We start from the raw sequence: 20384 nt of genomic DNA on the forward strand, positions 1-20384 counted from the left end.
TTTTATTTTACCAACTCCATTGCCTGTTTAAAATAGCCATAATGCAGAACGTGTTTTTAAGTTATGGTTTTATTTTTAAGCTGTTTGTTTGCGTTTTATTTTGAAAGCCGAAGCTAAGACTGATCTGTCGACGAATATGAATGCTGCTGACTTGACTTGAATACTGTAAAGCTGTTTTTCCTTCAGGAAAGTGAATCTGGGTTAGTGACGACACTTCCCCCTCTCATCGGATTTATCCCTGAAGTTTTTTTCTCGCCCTCTCCCCTGTAGGGCTCAGTGAAGTTTACTTTTCTCTCCTTTTTCTGAGCCAGTTTTAAAGTAAAAACAGCACCATGTCGCCCCCGTCTCGACGGCTTCAGACGAAGCCAGTGATCACCTGCTTGAAGACCTTCCTCATCTCCTACAGCGTTATTTTCTGGGTGAGCAGCTGCCTGCATGTAATGGGGGACAAGGAGCTAAAGGAGCAACAATGGGCTATAGAGCGTCGGCCGAGGTGCCAACAAGGCGAACTTCCTTCACTCCTTTAATCACGACACACACACACACACACACACACACACACACACACACACACACACACACACACACACACACACACACACACACACACACACACACACACGGAGTTTAACAAGTTGTGTACATGTCTCTAAAGTTAAAGTGGTTCAGGTTTATGTTGACATAAAGATCCACTTGTTGGAAATGTAGCGAGCGTTGTTTTGTTCAGATACCAACTGTCTGAAAACAGCCCTTAGCTATTTTCTGCACTCTGATTTGATCTAAAATTATGTTGTGTTACATTTTTACTTGGTTGAAAGTGATATTATCCTTTAAAGGTTATGTTTTCCCTCTAGGCTATCATTATTGTTGTTCTGCATTCCAATTTAATTATACGTTAATCTGCAACGTTTTCCGACCAAAAGAGTGCAGTGAACACTTTATTTTCCACATCGTTTTCTGTAAAAAGCCGAAATGAAAGCTAAAACTAACATTTAGTGTCACTATTGGATAAAATACAATCCAAGATTCTTGTTTACTATCATACAAGTAGAATGTAACCCTAAAATGTTCTGGTAAAATATACACATTTGAGATACTTCAACTTATAACAGCATCTTTGCTTCTTTTTTTTATAGAAAAAATGGTTGCTAATTTTTATTTTTCTGGTTATTTAATTGTTGGGATCCATGGTGGAACAGACATGTTGTACTAATTTAAGGGTAAAACAGGAATTTACATTAGAGTTTTAATTGGAGGTTAAGTATCAACACTCTATTTCCTATCAAAATGAGTACACAGTTGCATCTTTCCAGGATCCTTTCCAATATCCTATAGCCCCAAGGCGAGCTCTTCAAGATGTCTTGTTTTGCCAAGATCACAAACCCGAAGATGTTCAGATTGATTGTTGCACAAGATAAAGAAAATGTGCAAATTTCAGAAGCAAATTCATGATCATTCAATGTTCTGTTAATCTACTTGTTAGTAAATAGACTAAAAACACTTGCTGCCATGTTGTGCTTTTCCTTGTTAATTTAGTTAACTATCTTATCTTACTTTATACTAATCCTATGAATAAAACGATTCACCATAATAATATTTGGCAGAATAGTAAATAATGAGAATAAATGCTAGCTTCAGCCATAATTACATGTAAGAAAAGCCTAAACACAAGCTTGTCTTGAGAAGAAAATAAGCAGTTATCGTTGCTCCCCCCTTTTAATCTTTGTACCGAGCAAATCTCAGGCCGCTGCTGCAAAGTTCAGTTCAATGCTTTTATCTGACAATTTATTGCTTTTGGCTGGTTGTGCAGATGCATCCCTTCAGGCTAATGACTTGTGTGGTCAGTCGTAAAAGAAAAGGATGTTGAGATTATTCAACCTGAGGCTGAGGGTAGTGAGGTATCCCGGGTGTGGTTTTACTAAAATGTTGTCATGTAAATACAAAATCTGCCTCTGTCCTGAGATTGTGAACAGTGTTTAATGTTAAATGTTTTCTCTGGATACACATTGAGTGTCAGAGCTCCAGCATCCTGTTCTAAGTGTTCTGCTTCTCTTTATCTGCAGTTTGTCCACTGCCAACAGATTAAATTAAGGAAATCAATGAAGGAAAATGAGTTTTAATGGATTCAGCCCATCATGGTTCTTAATTAAAACTGTTATTGGCCAAATTTGGTGCAGATCACTCGTCTATCTGCATGATCACAATTTGGTACTCCGAAAAATCAATATTTATATATCAGAGCGTTTTCACAGTTTATTTTAATGGAAAGAGATTATTGTAATGATTACTTGATCTACTTTAGTTTATTTGATTGTTTGGTTTATAAATGTCAAATAATAGTGTCAAAATGGCCATCAAAAATGTCCATGTAACAGTTTCAAATGCTCACATTTAAAAACTGGAAAGTGAAACATGTAAATGTTTTGAAGGGTAGTGTTTAGATTTGGTTATTCATTTGTCTTGTGTTGCACATTTAGGATAACTGATAACTGGTTTTATTTTGGAACCAGTTCCACATTTTTTAAAAACAATCTAAACATTTAAAAATGAAGTTCAATAATAGTTGAGTAATAAATAAATAAGGTAGATTTGCTAATGATTCAAGAGGGTTTGATTAAATGCTACTGAACTCTTCCATGTACCAGTGTGGTTTCAAGCCTATAATGTGAGGTTTTGGCCATAAAGTCCTGCTCATCTTTCTCGTTGGTTCTTTCCTGCCGGCGCTGACTCCCTGCTGTCATCTTCAGTTCACAGGCGTAATCCTGCTGGCCGTCGGCGTGTGGGGGAAGGTGAGCCTGGAGGCCTATTTCACTCTGGCTTCGGAGGAGAGCACCAATGCACCATATGTCCTGATCGGGACCGGAGCCACCATCGTTATTTTCGGGCTGTTCGGCTGCTTTGCCACATGCCGCGGCAGCCCATGGATGCTCAAACTGGTGGGTGAAGGTGCTGTAAATTCACTGAAAAATATTCCCTTCAGATGTGATCTTGCTTAATTTTTCTTGTATTGCTCCCTCCAGTATGCCATGTTTCTGACCTTGGTGTTCCTGGCTGAGCTTCTGGCCGGTGTCTCTGGATTCATCTTCCGACATGAGGTCAGTTACATGTGGGAAATTTTACCTTTCATTTTTTTATGGATCACATCAGCTCACCAAAATATATAACCTTTGTCTTGTGTTTAACAGATCAAGGCCAAGTTAGGTGTTGCCTATAACAACGCTCTGACAAACTACAACAGCACCGGTGGCAGCAGCAGCAGCAGCAGTGCGGTCGATATAATCCAGAAGACTGTGAGTGGGAGGGTTACCATCACACATGCTGTTACCTTTATCTGACTTTGTTTGTGTCTCACTGTACTAAACAAATAACTCTTGTTTATATGACAACATTGTAAATGGGCCACTAAGCACTGAACAAAGTGAAGTGCTGATCTGTAAGTTTAGACTTTGGAGCATGTTGCTTATTTTGCTGCAGATGTTTTCCCAATAGAGTGCTGCATGGATGATTTGGCTCGACTTGGCTCGCTCTGCTTTTCTCTAGAAAAAGCCAATCTATTTTTCCAATGGATTTTGGATTGAAGCAGGAGATAGGCTCTGTAGCAAGAAATTGCTATGATTTATTGAGCAAGATACTCAAATGAACACCACTTTGAGGATTTTTATGCTGGTAATTCAATCACTGAAACTAAATAGCATCTTGTTATTTCTAGTTACATTTTGCATGCTTAACTCTAATAGAAAATACTTTTTTTATTTTAACGTTACCTAATCTATCTAGCAGGTGGCCATGGCTCTGTCCATTGTCAGTTTTACATCCTTCTTCCCAAATGATCAAAACAAGTATGAATAACATAACAAGGCTGTACAAGTATTTTTTAAGATACGAAAAGCTTCCAACTTTAGTTAATGTCGTAGACAATTAAAAAAAACATCTATTGTGGTTTGGGTTCAACAGACTCTGCCTCAGGCCTCTTTTCAAAAAACCCAGTGACTTCCAGAAGAGGTCACCAGACAAACATCCATGCTAACTCATTTTCTAGGTTTTAGGAATATTTGCTCTAGCAAAACGTCTGCAGTGACTGAATAATAATAATAATCACTGAATAGTTTTAATGACCAGCCAGTGAATACGCAAGTGTTTAATTTTCTTCATTATTAAAAAAACGGTTTGACCAACCCTTTGTGACACATTAAGAAACTTGTTTCATTATCATAATCATCTTGTTGTTGGCGATTCTCCATATAGCTGCATTGCTGCGGAGTGAACAATTACACTGACTGGAGCACCACAGAATACTTTAAAGCCAGCGGCATCCCTGCCAGCTGCTGTAAAGACAGCACAAACTGCACCCCGGAGACCCTGAAAGACCTGGACAAGGCTGGGCAGGAGGTTTACACCGTTGTGAGTTCACAGCCTTACACCACCACTACATATTTGTGTCAAGATTTAATGGCTTTAGGTTTATTTTTAGGATCAATCACAGTAATGATAGCTCAATAACGGTTTAACTGTGCCTGTAGAAAACTTAAGAGCCATTATGTTTTCTTTCCTCTGTAGGGCTGCTTTGCACGGGTGACCCATGTGATGGAGTCCAACCTGGGAATTATCGCTGGGATCTCTTTTGGGATTGCATTCTTCCAGGTATGTCAAATATTGCTCTTTCATTTATTTGACAAAGAACAAATAAGACCATACTGCATAACAAGTTGTGTATTTACAACCTTTTTTTAGGGCTGTTACAAATAAGTTGCGTTCAAATTATAAATCAACATTCGAGTTCTGCAGAGATTTTTCCTTTTTTTGTCTGTTAATAAGCCTGGTATTGCAGAACTGCTGCAGACAAAGATAAAGCTGCACTAATATAAAACAGTAAATAGTTTTTGTAGAAATAGATTACAGCTATGTCTGCATACGATTTCTGTCTGACTAACTAAAGGTTATTGAAGAAATACCAGTTTTATGATGCGTTTTTATTTTACAAAATATTCTGATTCCATTCACATTTGTTTGTGTTACAGTCTCACTGCAGTCAAAACCGTTCTGCTCCGTCTCTTGCCCCACACCTGAGTTAACGAGGTTGCCCAGCGGCATAATAAATCACATTTATATAACCACAATAATTTAGATCTAGGTATGCAGTACCACGGACAGTAAAAGAGTCTAGAAGGGAAAGATTGGGAGGAATACATTTATAACACGCACAGATTAAAAGGAACCTTTTGGTTAACTATCCCCGTCACATCAATGTTTGTTAATGTGCACTGTCCCTGTTAATAAACCAATAACAACTACCACGAGCAGTCAGACAACCAAACAAAATATTTGGATTAGATCCCAGTTAAATTCAGACACTGACTATATTTGAGTTTGAGGGATATTTGTTGCCAAAATTATGAATAAAAACACCTCTTTATAGTCAGTGCTCTCCAATCTTCTTGAATTACTGCTCCCTATGGAATTAATTATTGCATTTATATTATATGGGGAGAAGGTTAGAATATATTACAGCCTAGATGCTATGACCAGACCAACATGTTGATTTATAAACAACAACCACATTATAAAACTACGTCAAAGTTAATCCAGATGGTCGCTTTGCATAATCAAATATCATTTACAGCAGGTAATAATTTCCACTTTCACATTCATTTTCACTTTATAGTTAATGAGTACTTTTATTTATAGCCTGTCTCAGCACTAATGTGGCTGCTCTGTGCACTGCTGTCTGCGCAGCTGAAAGAGCGACATTATCTGCCACTAAGTAATACAGTCAAATGTTTTTTTGTATCACAGCAAACCTTTCCAACGCCTAAGTGGCCAAATCGCAGATGACCACTTTAGCGCAGTCCAAAAAGGTTCAGAGTCCACTATGCAAAAAATAACCATCTATACAGAATAATTTGACCCTGTGGCCATAAAATATTTGTATCAGTAAGAACATCCACTTTTTTAAGCCAGCCTGCAACCTCAGCAAAAATCACTGTGTAGTTATTTATTCAAACTTAACTTACTGTATTAGTGCTCCTTTTATCTAGATACTATTGAGATTCCATGTAAATTAGTTTTAATTTGCCAGATTTAATGTATTTTTCACATGTAAACCAAAAGTTATTATATTCCATTTCTTCATAACTGATAGAACATCATTTTCCTTAAGATGAATTTTGTGTTTTAGGGATTTTCTGTTTTGATTAATCTACATTTTCTTTAATGTGTTTCCTCTTAGCTCATTGGGATATTCCTGTCCTGCTGCTTGTCTCGATATATAACCAACAACCAGTATGAGATGGTCTAACAGTGACCTTCCCCAGGTGAGGCTTGTTATCAGTAAATGTATTAAATATAAAGGACGTTTGCTGATCTGTTTTTTTTTTTTTAGGAGACCACATCATGTGCAGACAGATCCAAGCACAAATTATGACAACTGCAGCAGTGATGAAATGTCCAAATGCAAATTGGCTGCTTTACACTGACGTCTGACATGTTTTCCATCTTTACTTGCAGGTCACTGATGGGCAACTCCTGATGCAAACTGAGTTGAAAGAATCTCCTGTGATTTTATTATTGTGTGCGTGTTAGTGGATATTATTTTAGAGAGGGAAAAACACTCACTGCTTTTTTTTTTTCAAGCAACAAACGAGCAGAAAGGAAATAATGTAAAAGGGATGCTATCTGCGGTGTAGTTTGACCAAAAAATAAAAGGGACCTTCGGAGATCATGTGTTACTCCTGAGATTTAATTAGGGATTTATAATAAGTATAGATGTTACTTTTCTTTCAGTTAATTCATTTGACCAATTGTCAACATTTCCACTTCCTGTGTCTTTGTATAATGCAGCTGCCTTTTTTTGTTGTTGTAATTTTGCTAAAATATTAGTCTGTAGCTGAGCAGATGAAATCTAGACAATAAGCTGATAAATGTTCTCTGCAACAATAAGTGAATTTCTGTGAAACCAACATGGACGATAGGTCGCCACCCTGAAGAAAAGAAAAGCGAGTAAGGACTTGAGAATGAGCCTGACTAATTACGTAGGCCAGTATTGTTGAAAGACTTCATTCATATGTGCCAAGTATAGTTACCCAGCCAACTTTATATCACATATTTCAGTGTTAAGTTGTTATTCGTTTGTGGATGCATGTGAAATACTTGAAAAAATAAAGATTTAATTTAGTATCTTTAATTGTGTGTGCTGGAGGAACAGCTCAGGATGTCTGACTTACAGCTGTGTGCTTCTTCAATCATCTGAGGGAGGCAGAAAAACATCACTTAGTTATTTAGAGCCTTGTGAGGGATCCATTCAAAATACAACAACAGAAAGTCATTTGTTTATAATATGCACGACAATTTTTGTATTCAACTTTGGCATAATATTTTAGGATACCGCACAATAGGGAAGTGCAGATACCTTGTGCAGTGCATCAGTAAGTGTTACTATTAAGCCCTTTTTAAAATTAAATATTAGGTTTGGTAATTCCTCTTACATATTTTGTACGATAAAAATGAAATGTGACAATATTTAAAGGAAACCTATGAATGCAATCAGATGTTTATGCTCTTTTTAAGAAATAAAAAGTCTTCCTGAGTTAACAGAACAGTAACTTTTAAAATCTAGCGCAGGATATATTAATCTGAGACCAAACTGACATGAACAGGCCCACAAATGTGTTGTTTCACTTCTGTTATAAGGACTAAAGTTAATTCAAAACTTCAATAGATTTCACTCAAGATCTACACTCTGTCATAAGATTAATACAAAAACATATAAACAAGACATTGTCCCATGACTGGAGAGGGGAGGCTGGATGATAGACTGCAACACTGACTGGATTTTATAAAGCACATTTGTGGGATGTACCTATCATATACCATCAATATGTGTGTGTGTGTGTCTATATTAATAAAATACATCTCAGTCAAGTTAATTGGGACCCATCGAAGGGCTGCAGTGTAAATAAGAGCAAACGTTATATAGCACTTTTCAAAACAAAGCGCTTTTTTAGACAACAAATAAACAATGGCAAGTGTAGACTTTTCAATCTTTACCTTTTTTTGCAAATTAATGGATAGTTGTTCCTATACAAGCTTCTAAAAAACTTCAACCGGAGTAAAACATCTAAAATCTTTGGCTGACTTCTCTCACAACCTGTGCTGTTGCTTCTAGTTTGTAGCAGAAGAATCACAGGTGTAACTAATAACTGTAACGATGCTCTGCCACGCCTCTTCATTAATTGACTTAAAAACACCTGTGTGAACTGCTGTCATACATGCAGATAAACCTGAAAACTCAGTGGTGAGGATTAGTGTCAGTACTTATTGTTAAAGGTGGACTGGAGCTTTTTAACAATAACACTAACAGGTAAGACCAACTGGTTCCTTCAGACTAATTTGTGTTTTTTGTGGAAATATGTGATCATGGGTGGATTATAACACAATGGGCAAAGACATGCAGAAAGCAACTCAATCACCTAACCTAAAAACCTTTTTGTGTCTTTAGTCATTTTCAATATCCCTCTAGTTTTGTATCTTTGTGGCCCTGTTTCCCTTTTGCAAGGTTAGTCATTTTGTGTGTTATGGCCTTTTTCTACTTGTCTTTTTATCCCTTTTGTAGCTCCTCTATATTTTAGTTGATCACTTTTAGATTATCTTTTTATTTGCTGTAGTCTCTAAGCTGTTTTGTAGCTGGTCGATGTAGTCTTATTTTTCCATCTCACGGGTTTCAGTCTCTTTGTGTTAGGTGCGAACACCTGACTTCTTGTAGGTAAAGGTGACCCCTGTAGCTTTGGGCCCCTGGTCCTGTTCAGTAATCCATCCATGACTGTGAATGAAAGGTAACTATTGTAAAACTATGAATGGTGTCAAGGAGGAGATGAGTTTCTGTTAATAGCAAGATTTACTCAAGGTCCTACCACCAGGTGGCAATGTTGTTTAACATAATAAATGCAGGCAGCCGTAGATGCATACATTTTTTTTTTTTTGAAAGCGAAAAATACCATTTTAAACCAAGGAATTTTGCAATATTTAACACGCATGGTAATCACACTTGTTAATAAAACACTACCATACATCGTGCGTGCCTGTCAAAACTCACCAGTGTTGCCTTCAGGCTGCAAACGGCCTAGAAAGGATGACATGTAAATAAGCTGCAGATAATTGCAGACAAACCTGTATAAATACATTTGAGTGACAGCTGTGATCTGACGTCTGACTGGTCAGTTTTGGATCAGATGCTGTGTAGGTCCGCCCACATCCTCTATGCTGCCCAATGGGCTGTATAGAAAAATACAAAGAGGGCGGACTTTATTCTTTTCTTCCACCCAAAGCCGGCTGCCCGGTATAAAACCCGTCTTCCGATGTCGGTTAGTTGAGGAAATATTTTACTTTCCTTCCCGGTGGGTGGTGTGCAGAGCCTGAGAAGACTTGGTTTGTCCTACCAGCCAAGAAACATTTTCCTCAGGTTACCGCGTGGTTCAGGTCAGTTTGCTTCCTTTCTTTTTTCAAGGTTTCTGATTTTTAAAAACAGGAAGCCAAGGTCATATTGATGTGAGTCGGGAGTTAACAATGCGCCAAAATAACGCTTACAATTCATGTAGTTGTTGAAATGGATTTTGCGGCAATTTTGTATGAGCTAGAAGTCTATTTATGATAATCTGCGGAGGAGAAACGACCCGCCTCTGTTTCATCACATTTCCTGCCTAGCTACACTCTAGTGTGTGTGTGTGTGTGCATATGAATGTCGTGATTGGTTGCCTTTGTACCCTGAATGTGTGAACCTGTGCATCAGTCCTGGATTTGGCTTTGTTTTTGCAGCATCGTAGCAAATCTTTGCAATTATATTTTCTTTCCTGCGTCCTCATGGTTTTTTTTCTCGTCCTCTTACAGATCAGCCACCAAGCAGCTCTGCCTTAACATCACCACCTGCCAGCTCTACTGTAACTAAGCCAACCTAAAGCCTTCAAAATGATGCAGATCAGCAGCGACTCCGCCAGCAACAAGCACTCACTCATCAACGTCATGCACCGCTTCATAGCAGCTGCCAACAACATGGATGAGACCATCATGGTGCCCAGCCTGCTGCGAGACGTCCCCCTGGAGGAGCAGGAGGCCAGCAAGGTGGAGCCCAACAACAACAACAATCACGAACCGCCCTGTCCCAACAAGCAGAGGGACATGTACGAGCACTACCTGCTGCTCAAGTCCATAAAGAATGACATGGAGTGGGGGCTGCTGAAGAGGGAGATGAGCAGTGGCGCCAGCTTCCTGGAGATGGCAGTGAAGCAGGAGGAGCAGCAGACTGTCACTGGTGAACTTCTCCTTGATGAGAACTCAGACCTGGAGAACCAGTTTCATTATCACCTCAGGGGACTGTTTGGAGTGCTGTCCAAGCTCACAATGCAAGCCGACCACCTCACCAACAGGTACAAGAGAGAAATCGGAGGCGGAAACTTCATGAGATAGAAGTCACATTTTTTTCTTCTCCCCTCGGACTGCTTGACTTGCACAATGGGATGTGTTGAGAAGGCCCCCCCCCCAATCCATCTCTTCCTAATAGATCTCAATGGACAGTGAACTGACCAGGGCGACCACTTTGACTTTCTCTCACTCCTGAGTAGCGACACTCCATCTTTCCTTACCAAAACACAAAAACCAGTGACGCCGGCTCGTGTCCCTCTGCCTGTTTCAGAAGTCGACACTGCATGGTGGAGGTTTATTGAATCTGTCTCCAAAAGTCCATATGAAGCGCAGCTCTGGTTTATGCAGAGAACTTGCCCTCCCCTCTTTTGTCTCTTCATTTCAACATGAGTTTGTCACCAGATTGTGAATAAAATAAGGTTCCTAATCGTAGGAGAAATTGAATGCTGGTTATTCTGTCCCTCCTTTTTTAAAGAGAAATTATTTTAAATCTGAGTTGAAGGGCTCTTGCCTGCTGAGGCTTCAAATCTTTCCACCTGGTATTACTGTAACATGGCGTGCCTTGACTTTTTGTACACCCTCATGCCCTGTTCAGTTACCTCCCCATTGTCTGCTAAAATGGTTTATGATGTTCATTTGTTTGTCCTTGGCTATTTCAAATTTTATATTAAATCAGTAAAGCTGAAATAAATAATTGGAAACTTGAGGTTTGCGTGTGTTTCACTACCTCACACCACTACGCTAACAGGAAGGAGGTTGGGGGTGGTTCTCTTTGCAACTTCTTTTAAAATAAATGTTTTCTTCTCATTGCTTAAGGCTGCACAGGAATGTGTTGAGGTACATTTTGACATGCCATAACAAGTAAACTACAGCAGCTACTTGACTCACTGCTGCGTATGTTGGGCATGTTTAAAAGCTTTCTATAATGAAGGATTTAACGGTGCTTCTACTTACCTAGCTAGTACTTAAGGTGAAGCTAGAAAGAGGTGCCGCAAAAGGTGGTCATGTTCTCGAATTTGTTAACTTTCTGTCATTTAGCAAAAAATGTGATTTTTGTTAGATGATGAAAGTAATCTTAATTAGCCATCTGATTTCAGTTTCTACAAAAAAATCTGATTACAGAATACCGATTAGCTTAAGATATATACAACTGTGCTGTATTGCAAAAATAAAGTGTAACAAGAGCGCAGTCTATTTGTTATACTATCTAATACTTTTGGCATTTATAGTCAACTAATCAACTCGAATAATGGGAACAGTGGCTGAAAGGGGGACATAAAAGCTGTTAAAGCACATTGACCCATTAGATGTGATAAGACTGTTTAAGGACAATAAACTCGATTAAAAGAAAACCTTGCACCCTGGTTGCACAGCAAACGTGATCTTTAAAACCTCTGCAGGAGTTTGTGCAGATTTAGGACATCAACAAAACATTTCTGCAGTTTGGTCTCAGTGAACACGATGGCAGTGGAGTATAAATTACACATTAAATTGATATATATATTTTGCTCCAACGCCACACCAGCTGCCACATCTATCCATCACTGAGTGAAATCCTCCCCTTAGCAACAGCTCCACCAAGAGCAGCCAATCCGCTCGCTAAGGCTTTTTTCTCCTCAAAGGCAGAGCGGTGATTAGGAGGTTGCTGTGTGATAAAGGGCATCCAGGAAGAGCATGGAGGGCAGGCGGTCAAACAAACTGGTGTTCCTCTGACCAGCAGCATAGAGCATGCCGGGGTTTGAGAGTTTGCATAAAAGCTGCTGCCTGAGCCCTGCGGTGCGATGCTGCAGCCATCCTCTTTCTCTCCTCTCACAAAGGGCCATACAAATGGCTGCAAATCAAAATGGCTGTGCTGGTCAGGGCGCCTCAACCCACTCAGATAAACTGGGTCAACCAAACTGGTGACAGCTGGGCAGACGTTAAATGTGAAAAGAATAAGGGTCTTTTTCTTACAGTATTTTAAACATCTAAAGATAGAGCAATGAAACGTAAATTTACTGACTTTAGAGGAAATCTGCTTATTTCATTTCTTGCCTTGAGTTATCTGTGAAGATTGATACCACTCTTACCTTTGTCTTAGATTTAAACCTCTAGACAGTTAGCTTAGCTTAGCATAAACACTGGAAACAAGAGCAAACCGCTAGCCTGGCTCTGTCCACTTGAGTCAACATTCACCAGCCCCTCTTAATCTCAATAATCAACATTTTGTTTACTTTGCTCTTATCTTTTTTAGGTCATGCTCTTCAGTTTGCGCCTCGGATAGCTTTACAATTCAGTTTATAGGTCTTCCAGCAGTGCAATGCATATGTCATTTTAAATTCCTGTTTTGTCAGCAAAGCTTTGCAATTCAAGTTAACAGCATTCACACACATATTTGTGCAGGGAATGCATTTTCTAATTTGTACAAAAACAGAATGTAAATATGAGGATTGGCTGTGGGGGACATGTATCAGAACATATTATGGCTCAGAGCAGCTAATAAAAGTCCATACACTTGGGTTTTATTCTTCAGTTACTGATGCACTGATAAGAACAACATGTCAGGCTAACTGTATCCCCCTGCTGTCAGTCTTTATGCTAAGCTAAGCTAACTGTCTGCTGGATTTTCTTTAACCGACAAATCTGAGAGCAGTATCAATATTTTTATCTCACTTTATTCCTAATAGACTATTCCTTTAACACTGTGAACTGCATCAACCCTTGGTGCTATTCTTTTAGTCTTAAGTAAATGTAATTTTGACAGACATTTTTTAAAGATATTCTTGCATTCAAATTATATCTCCTGAAATATATATTCTTTTGAGTTGTTTTTTTGCATTTCAGCCTCCAGACAAACAAATCTCAAGGCAGGTCGTGAACCATGACATTGATATTCTGTAATATGGCTCTGACTGCGGGCATGCACAAGTCTCCCAAGTCACGTTAATGTCTTGAGAAACTTGAGAGCAAATCGTTGCAACCCTGCAATACATTGCCATTTTGAAATAGCTCCAAAGTTTAGAGGAAGAAGTGCTGTTTCATCAACAGCTGTTTAGTTAACTGTTTCAAAGTCCATGTTATAAAGTGCTAAATTACTTTTATAGCTCAAGAATTGTTATGCCCATAGTAAAGAAAAAACTTGAAGATCAAATGTCCATCAAATCTCAAGACCAAATACAGATTTTCATTACCTGCAAATTTCAGCTCCTTTCATTTCTCTCACAATTATTGTAGTTTTATTTACAGTTCAACAGAAGGACATGCCCAAAACTCCTTGTGTGTTTGGCAAACGAGCTGCAAAACAGTTATTTAGCTGTCTGATATTTTTGTCAGACATGGCATGTTGAAAGTGCTGTTAGGGTCAACGCAATGTTCCAACAGTTCTTGGGACATACGAGATGTTTGGTGTTGAAAGGCCTCTTGAAGTTCTGAGTGGTTGTTGGCAGCTCTTTGCCCCACCTCGCCCTCCAGCATGAGGGTGCGTCGTGATCGCAGACTTGGCAGACTCCAGTCCCTTCCCTGGCAGCGATCTGCTTCACCTCAGCAGCTCTGTCTTTTGCTCAACAGCTGTAAAGCTCCTACCTGACAGGAGTAAATCCACAGGCAGGGCACGGATTATCACTTTACAAGGCAGGTCGAGTGAACCTTCTAAATAAGGGTTTGTATCTTTTTAGCAGTGCAGATTACAGCACTAATATATACCTGTAGCTCCACCTTCTCTCTGTTTGCTGTTGTCAACCTGGTCAGCTTTATTCTGCTCTCTGCTCTGGTAACAGCACTGCTCCCTGAGCAAACACCAGGGAGCCTTCACTGTGCTGTTTGCTTCAATATCTCGTCAGCTCGTAGCAAACCTTTGAGTTTACTGTGAAATCAAACAATACAGACAAACATTTTACTCTGTGGGAGCTGTAAGAGGATCTGAAACAACAGAGAAAAGATTTACTTCATTTCAAGAGTCTTCCAACAGGCTGTAAAAGGGACAGTATGAACTTGTGTGTATGAAGTGTATTACTTTCAATAAATGATGTTCAACATGCCCCCAGTATGGCTAAACAGATATGAGTAGCAACACTGAGGTAAAGTAATGTAGTGCTGTGGACGGGACTCAGCAAACAATATTTTTGTCATCGCAATATGATCTTAATTGTTTGCTATATTTAGAAAAGTTTACCCACTTTAAGTCATGCTCTGCCTGCATTATAGTACTTACAAGGAAGTCACACCAAAGAAATTGAAATAATGTTATGTAATATAAACGTAATATGCAAATATACTGTAAACACATGGCATGTATCTACTCTTTGCATTTTCTAGTTGAATGACAATAACATTGAATCTAATCTAGTCTAACAAAAAGTAAATCAGTTAAAGTGTAAACTATGTTTAGAATATTTTCACAGCTTTACCTTGCTGTCCAACAGCCCTTTCCCATTGAGAAGTGGAGACTCTTTTCAAATCCACCGGACGATACATTGATAACAGAGGAGTTGCTGGTCTACCGTTGCCTCAACCAGTTAGTTAGTTTGTGTCAGTGAGTGACTTTGTACGGTGGCCGACAGGTGCCAACGCATTACAGCAGCCCAAAACATCTTCAACAACTTGACAACACGTGCACAATTTAGAAAACATTCACCAACTTGATGAAACATGCGCAACCTTAACTCAAAGCGCTGCGTAAACTAAACGATGCTAACGCAAAAACCTGCAATTAAAGAACGCTGCAAGAAGCTAATTAAAATGGAAACTGGGACACTAAAAAGTGATGCACACAGCTGGGCCCCGAGTGTTGAACTTAGTCCCTTCAAATATACTGACGATACACTTGCAATCATGAAACAGGCTAATAACTCTGCAAGGGTGACAGTTGGCAAACTTTATGATCCCCGAACATCAGCAATGCTCCGGTCCCAGCCGTGTGCAGCATTTTTTTGTGTCCCCGTTTCCAATGTGCTTTGAGATTCTTGCAGCTGTTAATATAATCTGTCTGTGTGGCAGATTCCTAATCTGTAAGGGAGCTAGGTTACATTTCATTGTCTCTATCAGATAAACAAAACACTCTTATTACAAGTACTGCAAGGAATGCAGGTAGCTTGTGATTACTAAAAGGTTTGCTGTTGGAGTTGTTGAGTTATGTATGCTGCCCACATGCAGCGTTGTCATGGTAAAATTATCTCATGTGAAAGAGGGGGAAGCCCACATCATCATGCATTGCTCAGAGTAACAATATGCTGCCTGTTGAGCTGCAGAAGTAATGAGAGTCAGCATGCTCACTGATGTCATTAACATGTCTGTATGTTTGCTGTTTGCTTACAGCACAAGAGCAGCAGAACATATTTGTGAAGAAAGCAGCTCTGACTTTGGGATTGACAACAACAGGCAGACCGCAAACAAGGAAATAAAGGTTTTGTTTAGTTGAACTCCATGTGAACTTCGTACCACTATTAATTTGATATGAAAGTGTTACCCAATGTTTAAATGACTTTGCTTTCAGTCAATAGTTAGTACTGTTTTGATAAAGGTCTGAGACACACTGACTGGAAGAGACACAACACTTACTTCTTATCATATCGCATAGATTTTACGGGAGCTTATCTAATGTCCCCAGGGTCAGGATGTTCGCACCTCCATATCTTCTTAACATGACACATTAAGGAGCACTTTTAAAAGGTTTGAGGTTTCCAGCAACATTTTTTTTTTTGACTACATTTATCCTACAGCTTGTATTACAAGGTTTCAAAAAATAATATGTTTTATAAGTTGGATTTTACATGCAAGGTATTTTCTTTGGTTTGAAGAGACATACATGCAGAATAGAAAACAATTCCCGAAAAATAATGAATAAGTATAATATACAATATTACAGATTTTATTGAAAAGCTCTGCAAGAATGAAAAAGCATGTATTCTATGTGAAATGAACCACAGCATTATCAATAAGAATAATATTCTGTAGTAACTAAACAAATGAAGATGTTTACAAAAATGTGTAGACAAGAAGTGATTATGCATTGCTATTGGGTAAACTAGACATCATGTAAAGAAGGTAAAATAGCTTTGCAATGACCATCTACCACTCTCTTGTTAATACTACTCACTCTATGTGTTAATGCATCAATAGTAATTCAAACGAAATGAAAACATTTAACTCTCAAAAAGGAGCCTTTCTGCATGTTCTCTTACTTATACTTGAAATACATGTGCACAAACTAATTTTACCAGTATTTATAATAATTCTAAGGCAGGATTTCTTTGTAGTGATGCAATCAAGCAAATAATCTGAATACTTCCAGTACAGCAGACCAACATTCACTGGCTGATGCTCTCATATTATCATGAGACATTAGCTCATGGCCTCTGTATTAGACCTTCATTGTGGAACAACACATTGCAGATTAAGTATAAGTGTCAGTCCAGTCGTTCAGCTCCAGCTCTTTTGTCTTGTCATCATGGAGACGCAGATGTGGAGCTGGGAACATCTTGTTCTCTCAGGCTGAGACTTTCTCTCTGAACTCCCCCCCCACCAACCCAACAAAGAGGTACCCCTCCTCCTCCTTCCTGCTATTTCATCCACTCTATGATAACACCTGATAGCTCTGTGTTAAATAGTTTTGGGAAGAGAACTACTCTGTTTTGCTGTTGGGGGTTTACAACTCCGAGTCACCAGAGATGGGAGGAGGAACATACTGAATTCTCTTAGAGCACAATGAAGCCTGTTTCGTTTTTTTCACAGCAGAAAACCCATCTTCCCACGATGTCAAACTTGAAAACCCGGGAGAACACGCCACTCTGAACACGCTGGTGCACATCGCAGCAGATCAGTGTGTGCGGGCTCAGTGCTGAACCTATAGGGGAGGGAGGTTTGAGGTTATGTAAGAGGAGAGGGGGAGTGGAGTCCAGCAGCAGCCTGTCACAGAGTGACTCTGAGCCCTGTCTGCTGCTCACACACACATGTGCTGCTATTATAGGTCAAAACAACCTTCTGTCATTCTCTAGTTTAGTGTATGCACTGCAATATAAACACACATGGCTGTTTGCCGAGGTTGTTTGAATATAGAGGAATGGGTTAAAAAAGAAATCAAGGATTGGGACAAACAAAACTTGTGGAATGGTTATCAGAGGCACTTAACAGTATGGAGTTCATCTATCATATATATTTTTTTTAACTTTCAAATTAAGGAAAACATATTAAAAACCCGAGGCATGATTATGATTTAACAAGAAAGTCAATATGTACTTTTGCATGTTTACAAAAACCAAGATTAGAACTAATGGAAAACAAAGTCAAAAGAGTTTGTTTAGAACAGAAGAACAAAAAGACAGTTTGGGACTTTTCGTATATCTTCTTTGTATGTCTTTTTCATATTCAGTGTTTACATGTAATGCGAATTTAAAATGAGGAGTTCTATTAAGACTTCGGACTAAACACCTATTTGGTCAGTTTTGCTTTAGTTGGTCAATTTCAAAAGCAATGACTTATTATTATTTATTTATTATTTGTATGTTAGATGTAGGACCTGAACATGATAGAAATAAACCTATACAGAGGTGGCAACCCAGGCCTCATGTCCTCAGTTGTCTGTAATTATCAGGTTTATGGTGCTGATAACAATCAGCTGAAGTCCTCTCCTCTCACATGAGACAGATAAGCCCTCTGCTCTCTGCAGGTCACTGTTTGTGTCGATCTCTGGCCGCTGCATTTAATCTACGAGACAGAGGCGAGACAATGGCATTGCTGTGTGTGTGTGTGTGTGTGTGTGTGTGTGTGTGTGTGTGTGTGTGTGTGTGTGTGTGTGTGTGTGTGTGTGTGTGTGTGTGTGTGTGTGTGTGTGTGTGTGTGTGTGTGTGTGTGTGTGTGTGTGTGTGTGTGTGTGTGTGTGTGTGTGTGTGTGTGTGTGTGTGTGTGTGTGTGTGTGTGTGTGCACGCGTGCCTGTGTGCGTGTGTGTGTGTGTGTGTGTGTGTGTGTGTTTTTTCAACAATCATCCCCTCTGTTGTCAGTGGAGCCATTGGAAACCACCCCAGTCCACAGAAAACACACTGATCAGATTTCTAGTTTCTGTTCGTGGCTAAAAGCTTTATCTTTAACGATAGGATTTTGAGGTTATTAAGTGCTTTTGTTTATTTACTTTCTGATGGTAATGAACCAGCAGGTCGTCACATATTTTCTGTATACCGTAGATGTGACAGAAGAAAAAAGAAGCTTTATGTTTTTGTGTTGGTTTCACTTTATTACTTGCATGTCTGGGCAAGTTTTAAAGTCACTTAAAGCAGTCTGAGAGAGAGGCCGTCTGAGATGTTTGACATCGATTCTTACACCTCTATTTGCTAACAGTGCTAAATTGTCTCCTGAAATTTCAGCGGTTTACATTGCTTACACTTTATACAAGTACCGACTGGCAACTCAACTTCCTACAGCTCTTAAACTAGTCATGAACAACTTCTCTTTTTACAATTAACCCTTGAAACGATGAGAGCACCTGCAAATGGCAAGGTAGTACAAAATGTAAACTACTGTATACTTTTGTGTTTCAATTTTACCTCTTTAATTACATTTCATTAGACCTGTTGTTTTCCTTTTTACAAAATAAACAAAGACCAAGCAACAAGACCTCAAACTCAAACTAGACAAGAACAATTAACATTTTAACAACTTAATGGCAGCCACACATTCATGAGACAATGGGCCCCTGGCCACACATATGCAAAGGGCCCCCCAATAGGAGCAAGAACACAGACTTGTTGTTTAGCCTCTTGTCGTTGATGTTTTTCTATGTCTTTGTAGTCAGTTTGCATCTCTCTGTGATTTGCTGGCTTTTCCTTGTTGTCAGTCAGGTGTCTCTATTTTGTAAGAGAAGGCCAGGGGGGCCCTCGGACACTTTGGCCCCTGGGCCTGAGCCCCATAGCTGGTTCATTAATCCATGCATGCGTTTACCGTCCTTCATTTGACTTTACTTCATGTTGCTAGAAATAGAAGCGCATCTTTTTTGGTGCTTCAACTTTAACTGTCAATTCAAGCCCTGTAGGTACTTCAACTAATGCTGCAACTCCCATATCATACAGTATATATTAGAAAACATACAACTCAACTGCTTTCCATTCATTCATATCAAGTTAAGTCTCTGTTAATTTCATTTCTTACACTTCAGCTTAGAGCGTGCTTGCAGCTCTCACACATCATTTGACACTTCAGCTCCTTTCAGTGCAAACTGCAATTTATTTCACATGCAAATAATTATTTCCACACATTTGAATCTTTTTACACTGCACTTGCACTCTTTCATCAGTTTAGTCCTCTAAGTTATCTAACCTTTGTGAGGCTTTAAATACACTGTGCAAACAATTATAATCATGACTGTATCTGGGTGGTTTTTCTCATGCTCGTGCATACAGGCAGAAATGTTGGGTGAATCCCAAAACCTATTCAGATGTCTGGACGAGGTCAAGCTGCTGGCTACACAGCAAGGGCCGATACATGACGGTGTTATTTTCATCGCCCAGTTTATATTTAGAGTTGAGGGGGTGAAACCATCGAGCCGGAGAGAGCAGCAGATTAAATAGCAGTAGATCTCTTCCTATCAACACGGACAAAGAACATGTATTGTGCCAAAGCATTATCTTGTATTATTCATCATCTCTTAATGCCACAGACATTCAACAGAAGTGGAAAGAGATTCATCTAAAACCTGCTGATGTTAACAAAAGCGCCCTGTGCAGTCTCACGGGATGAAAGCTAGTTTGATCTGTCTTCGGCAATAAAGCACTCCCCAGACGTCCAAAGGACAATTCAGACAGATTCAACATTTATTCTCGCACGCTTAAGATTCTGGTCACTGAACTGTTTTCATTAAGGACTGTGAGAAAAGGGGAAGTATCCAGGCTAAGCTTTACATGCAGGGACTTCCCTCTCCTGTGTGTTTGTGTTTTTAAAAGAAGGCTATTGCATAACAAATGTCCTCAGTGAACCCGAGGCATGGAGAGGAACTACTTCTTATAACATT

At 39.2% G+C, this 20384-nt stretch overlaps 2 protein-coding genes and 1 long non-coding RNA gene across 6 annotated transcripts; 2 read left to right on the forward strand and 1 right to left on the reverse strand.

Annotated features, from left to right (window-relative positions):
- Nucleotides 1–161: 161 nt before the first annotated feature.
- Nucleotides 162–7180, forward strand: tspan6 (tetraspanin 6). Of its 2 annotated transcripts, none has more exons than XM_063875910.1 (8): nucleotides 162–419; nucleotides 2748–2936; nucleotides 3021–3095; nucleotides 3186–3290; nucleotides 4246–4401; nucleotides 4558–4641; nucleotides 6227–6311; nucleotides 6380–7180. In XM_063875910.1, the coding sequence occupies exons 1-7, from the start codon at nucleotides 333–335 to the stop codon at nucleotides 6293–6295; spliced, it is 765 nt and encodes a 254-aa protein (XP_063731980.1). In that variant the 5' UTR covers nucleotides 162–332; the 3' UTR covers nucleotides 6296–6311; nucleotides 6380–7180. The 2 variants fall into 2 exon arrangements, with proteins under 2 accessions (XP_063731980.1, XP_063731979.1); XM_063875909.1 differs by having other exon boundaries at nucleotides 6505–7180.
- Nucleotides 7181–8227: 1047 nt separating this feature from the next.
- mid1ip1l (MID1 interacting protein 1, like) lies at nucleotides 8228–11116 on the forward strand. Of its 3 annotated transcripts, XM_063875912.1 has the most exons (3): nucleotides 8266–8356; nucleotides 9405–9471; nucleotides 9880–11116. In XM_063875912.1, exon 3 carries the CDS (start codon nucleotides 9958–9960, stop codon nucleotides 10453–10455), a length of 498 nt encoding a protein of 165 aa, XP_063731982.1. In that variant the 5' UTR covers nucleotides 8266–8356; nucleotides 9405–9471; nucleotides 9880–9957; the 3' UTR covers nucleotides 10456–11116. The 3 variants fall into 3 exon arrangements, with proteins under 3 accessions (XP_063731983.1, XP_063731982.1, XP_063731981.1); XM_063875913.1 differs by lacking the exon at nucleotides 9405–9471 and having other exon boundaries at nucleotides 8228–8356; XM_063875911.1 differs by lacking the exon at nucleotides 8266–8356 and having other exon boundaries at nucleotides 9282–9471.
- A 2481-nt stretch (nucleotides 11117–13597) lies between these two features.
- Nucleotides 13598–15018, reverse strand: LOC134859432 (uncharacterized). The gene is made up of 3 exons (XR_010165099.1): nucleotides 14796–15018; nucleotides 14092–14251; nucleotides 13598–13971 (listed from the first exon to the last, which is right to left on the reverse strand). It is a non-coding gene; the product is annotated as an uncharacterized LOC134859432 (long non-coding RNA).
- Nucleotides 15019–20384: the final 5366 nt, after the last annotated feature.

Source organism: Eleginops maclovinus, chromosome 23 (assembly GCF_036324505.1).
Source record: "Eleginops maclovinus isolate JMC-PN-2008 ecotype Puerto Natales chromosome 23, JC_Emac_rtc_rv5, whole genome shotgun sequence".
NCBI classification, from domain to species: Eukaryota; Metazoa; Chordata; class Actinopteri; order Perciformes; family Eleginopidae; genus Eleginops; species Eleginops maclovinus.

Bases quoted from the DNA above. Each gene is read 5' to 3' on its own strand.
- mid1ip1l (XM_063875913.1), top strand. From the start codon at position 9,958: ATGATGCAGATCAGCAGCGACTCCGCCAGCAACAAGCACTCACTCATC.
- tspan6 (XM_063875910.1), top strand. From the start codon at position 333: ATGTCGCCCCCGTCTCGACGGCTTCAGACGAAGCCAGTGATCACCTGC. The intron at 3,291-4,245 runs GTGAGTGGGAGG...TTCTCCATATAG, and splicing joins TCGATATAATCCAGAAGACT to CTGCATTGCTGCGGAGTGAA. The intron at 4,642-6,226 runs GTATGTCAAATA...GTTTCCTCTTAG, and splicing joins TTGGGATTGCATTCTTCCAG to CTCATTGGGATATTCCTGTC.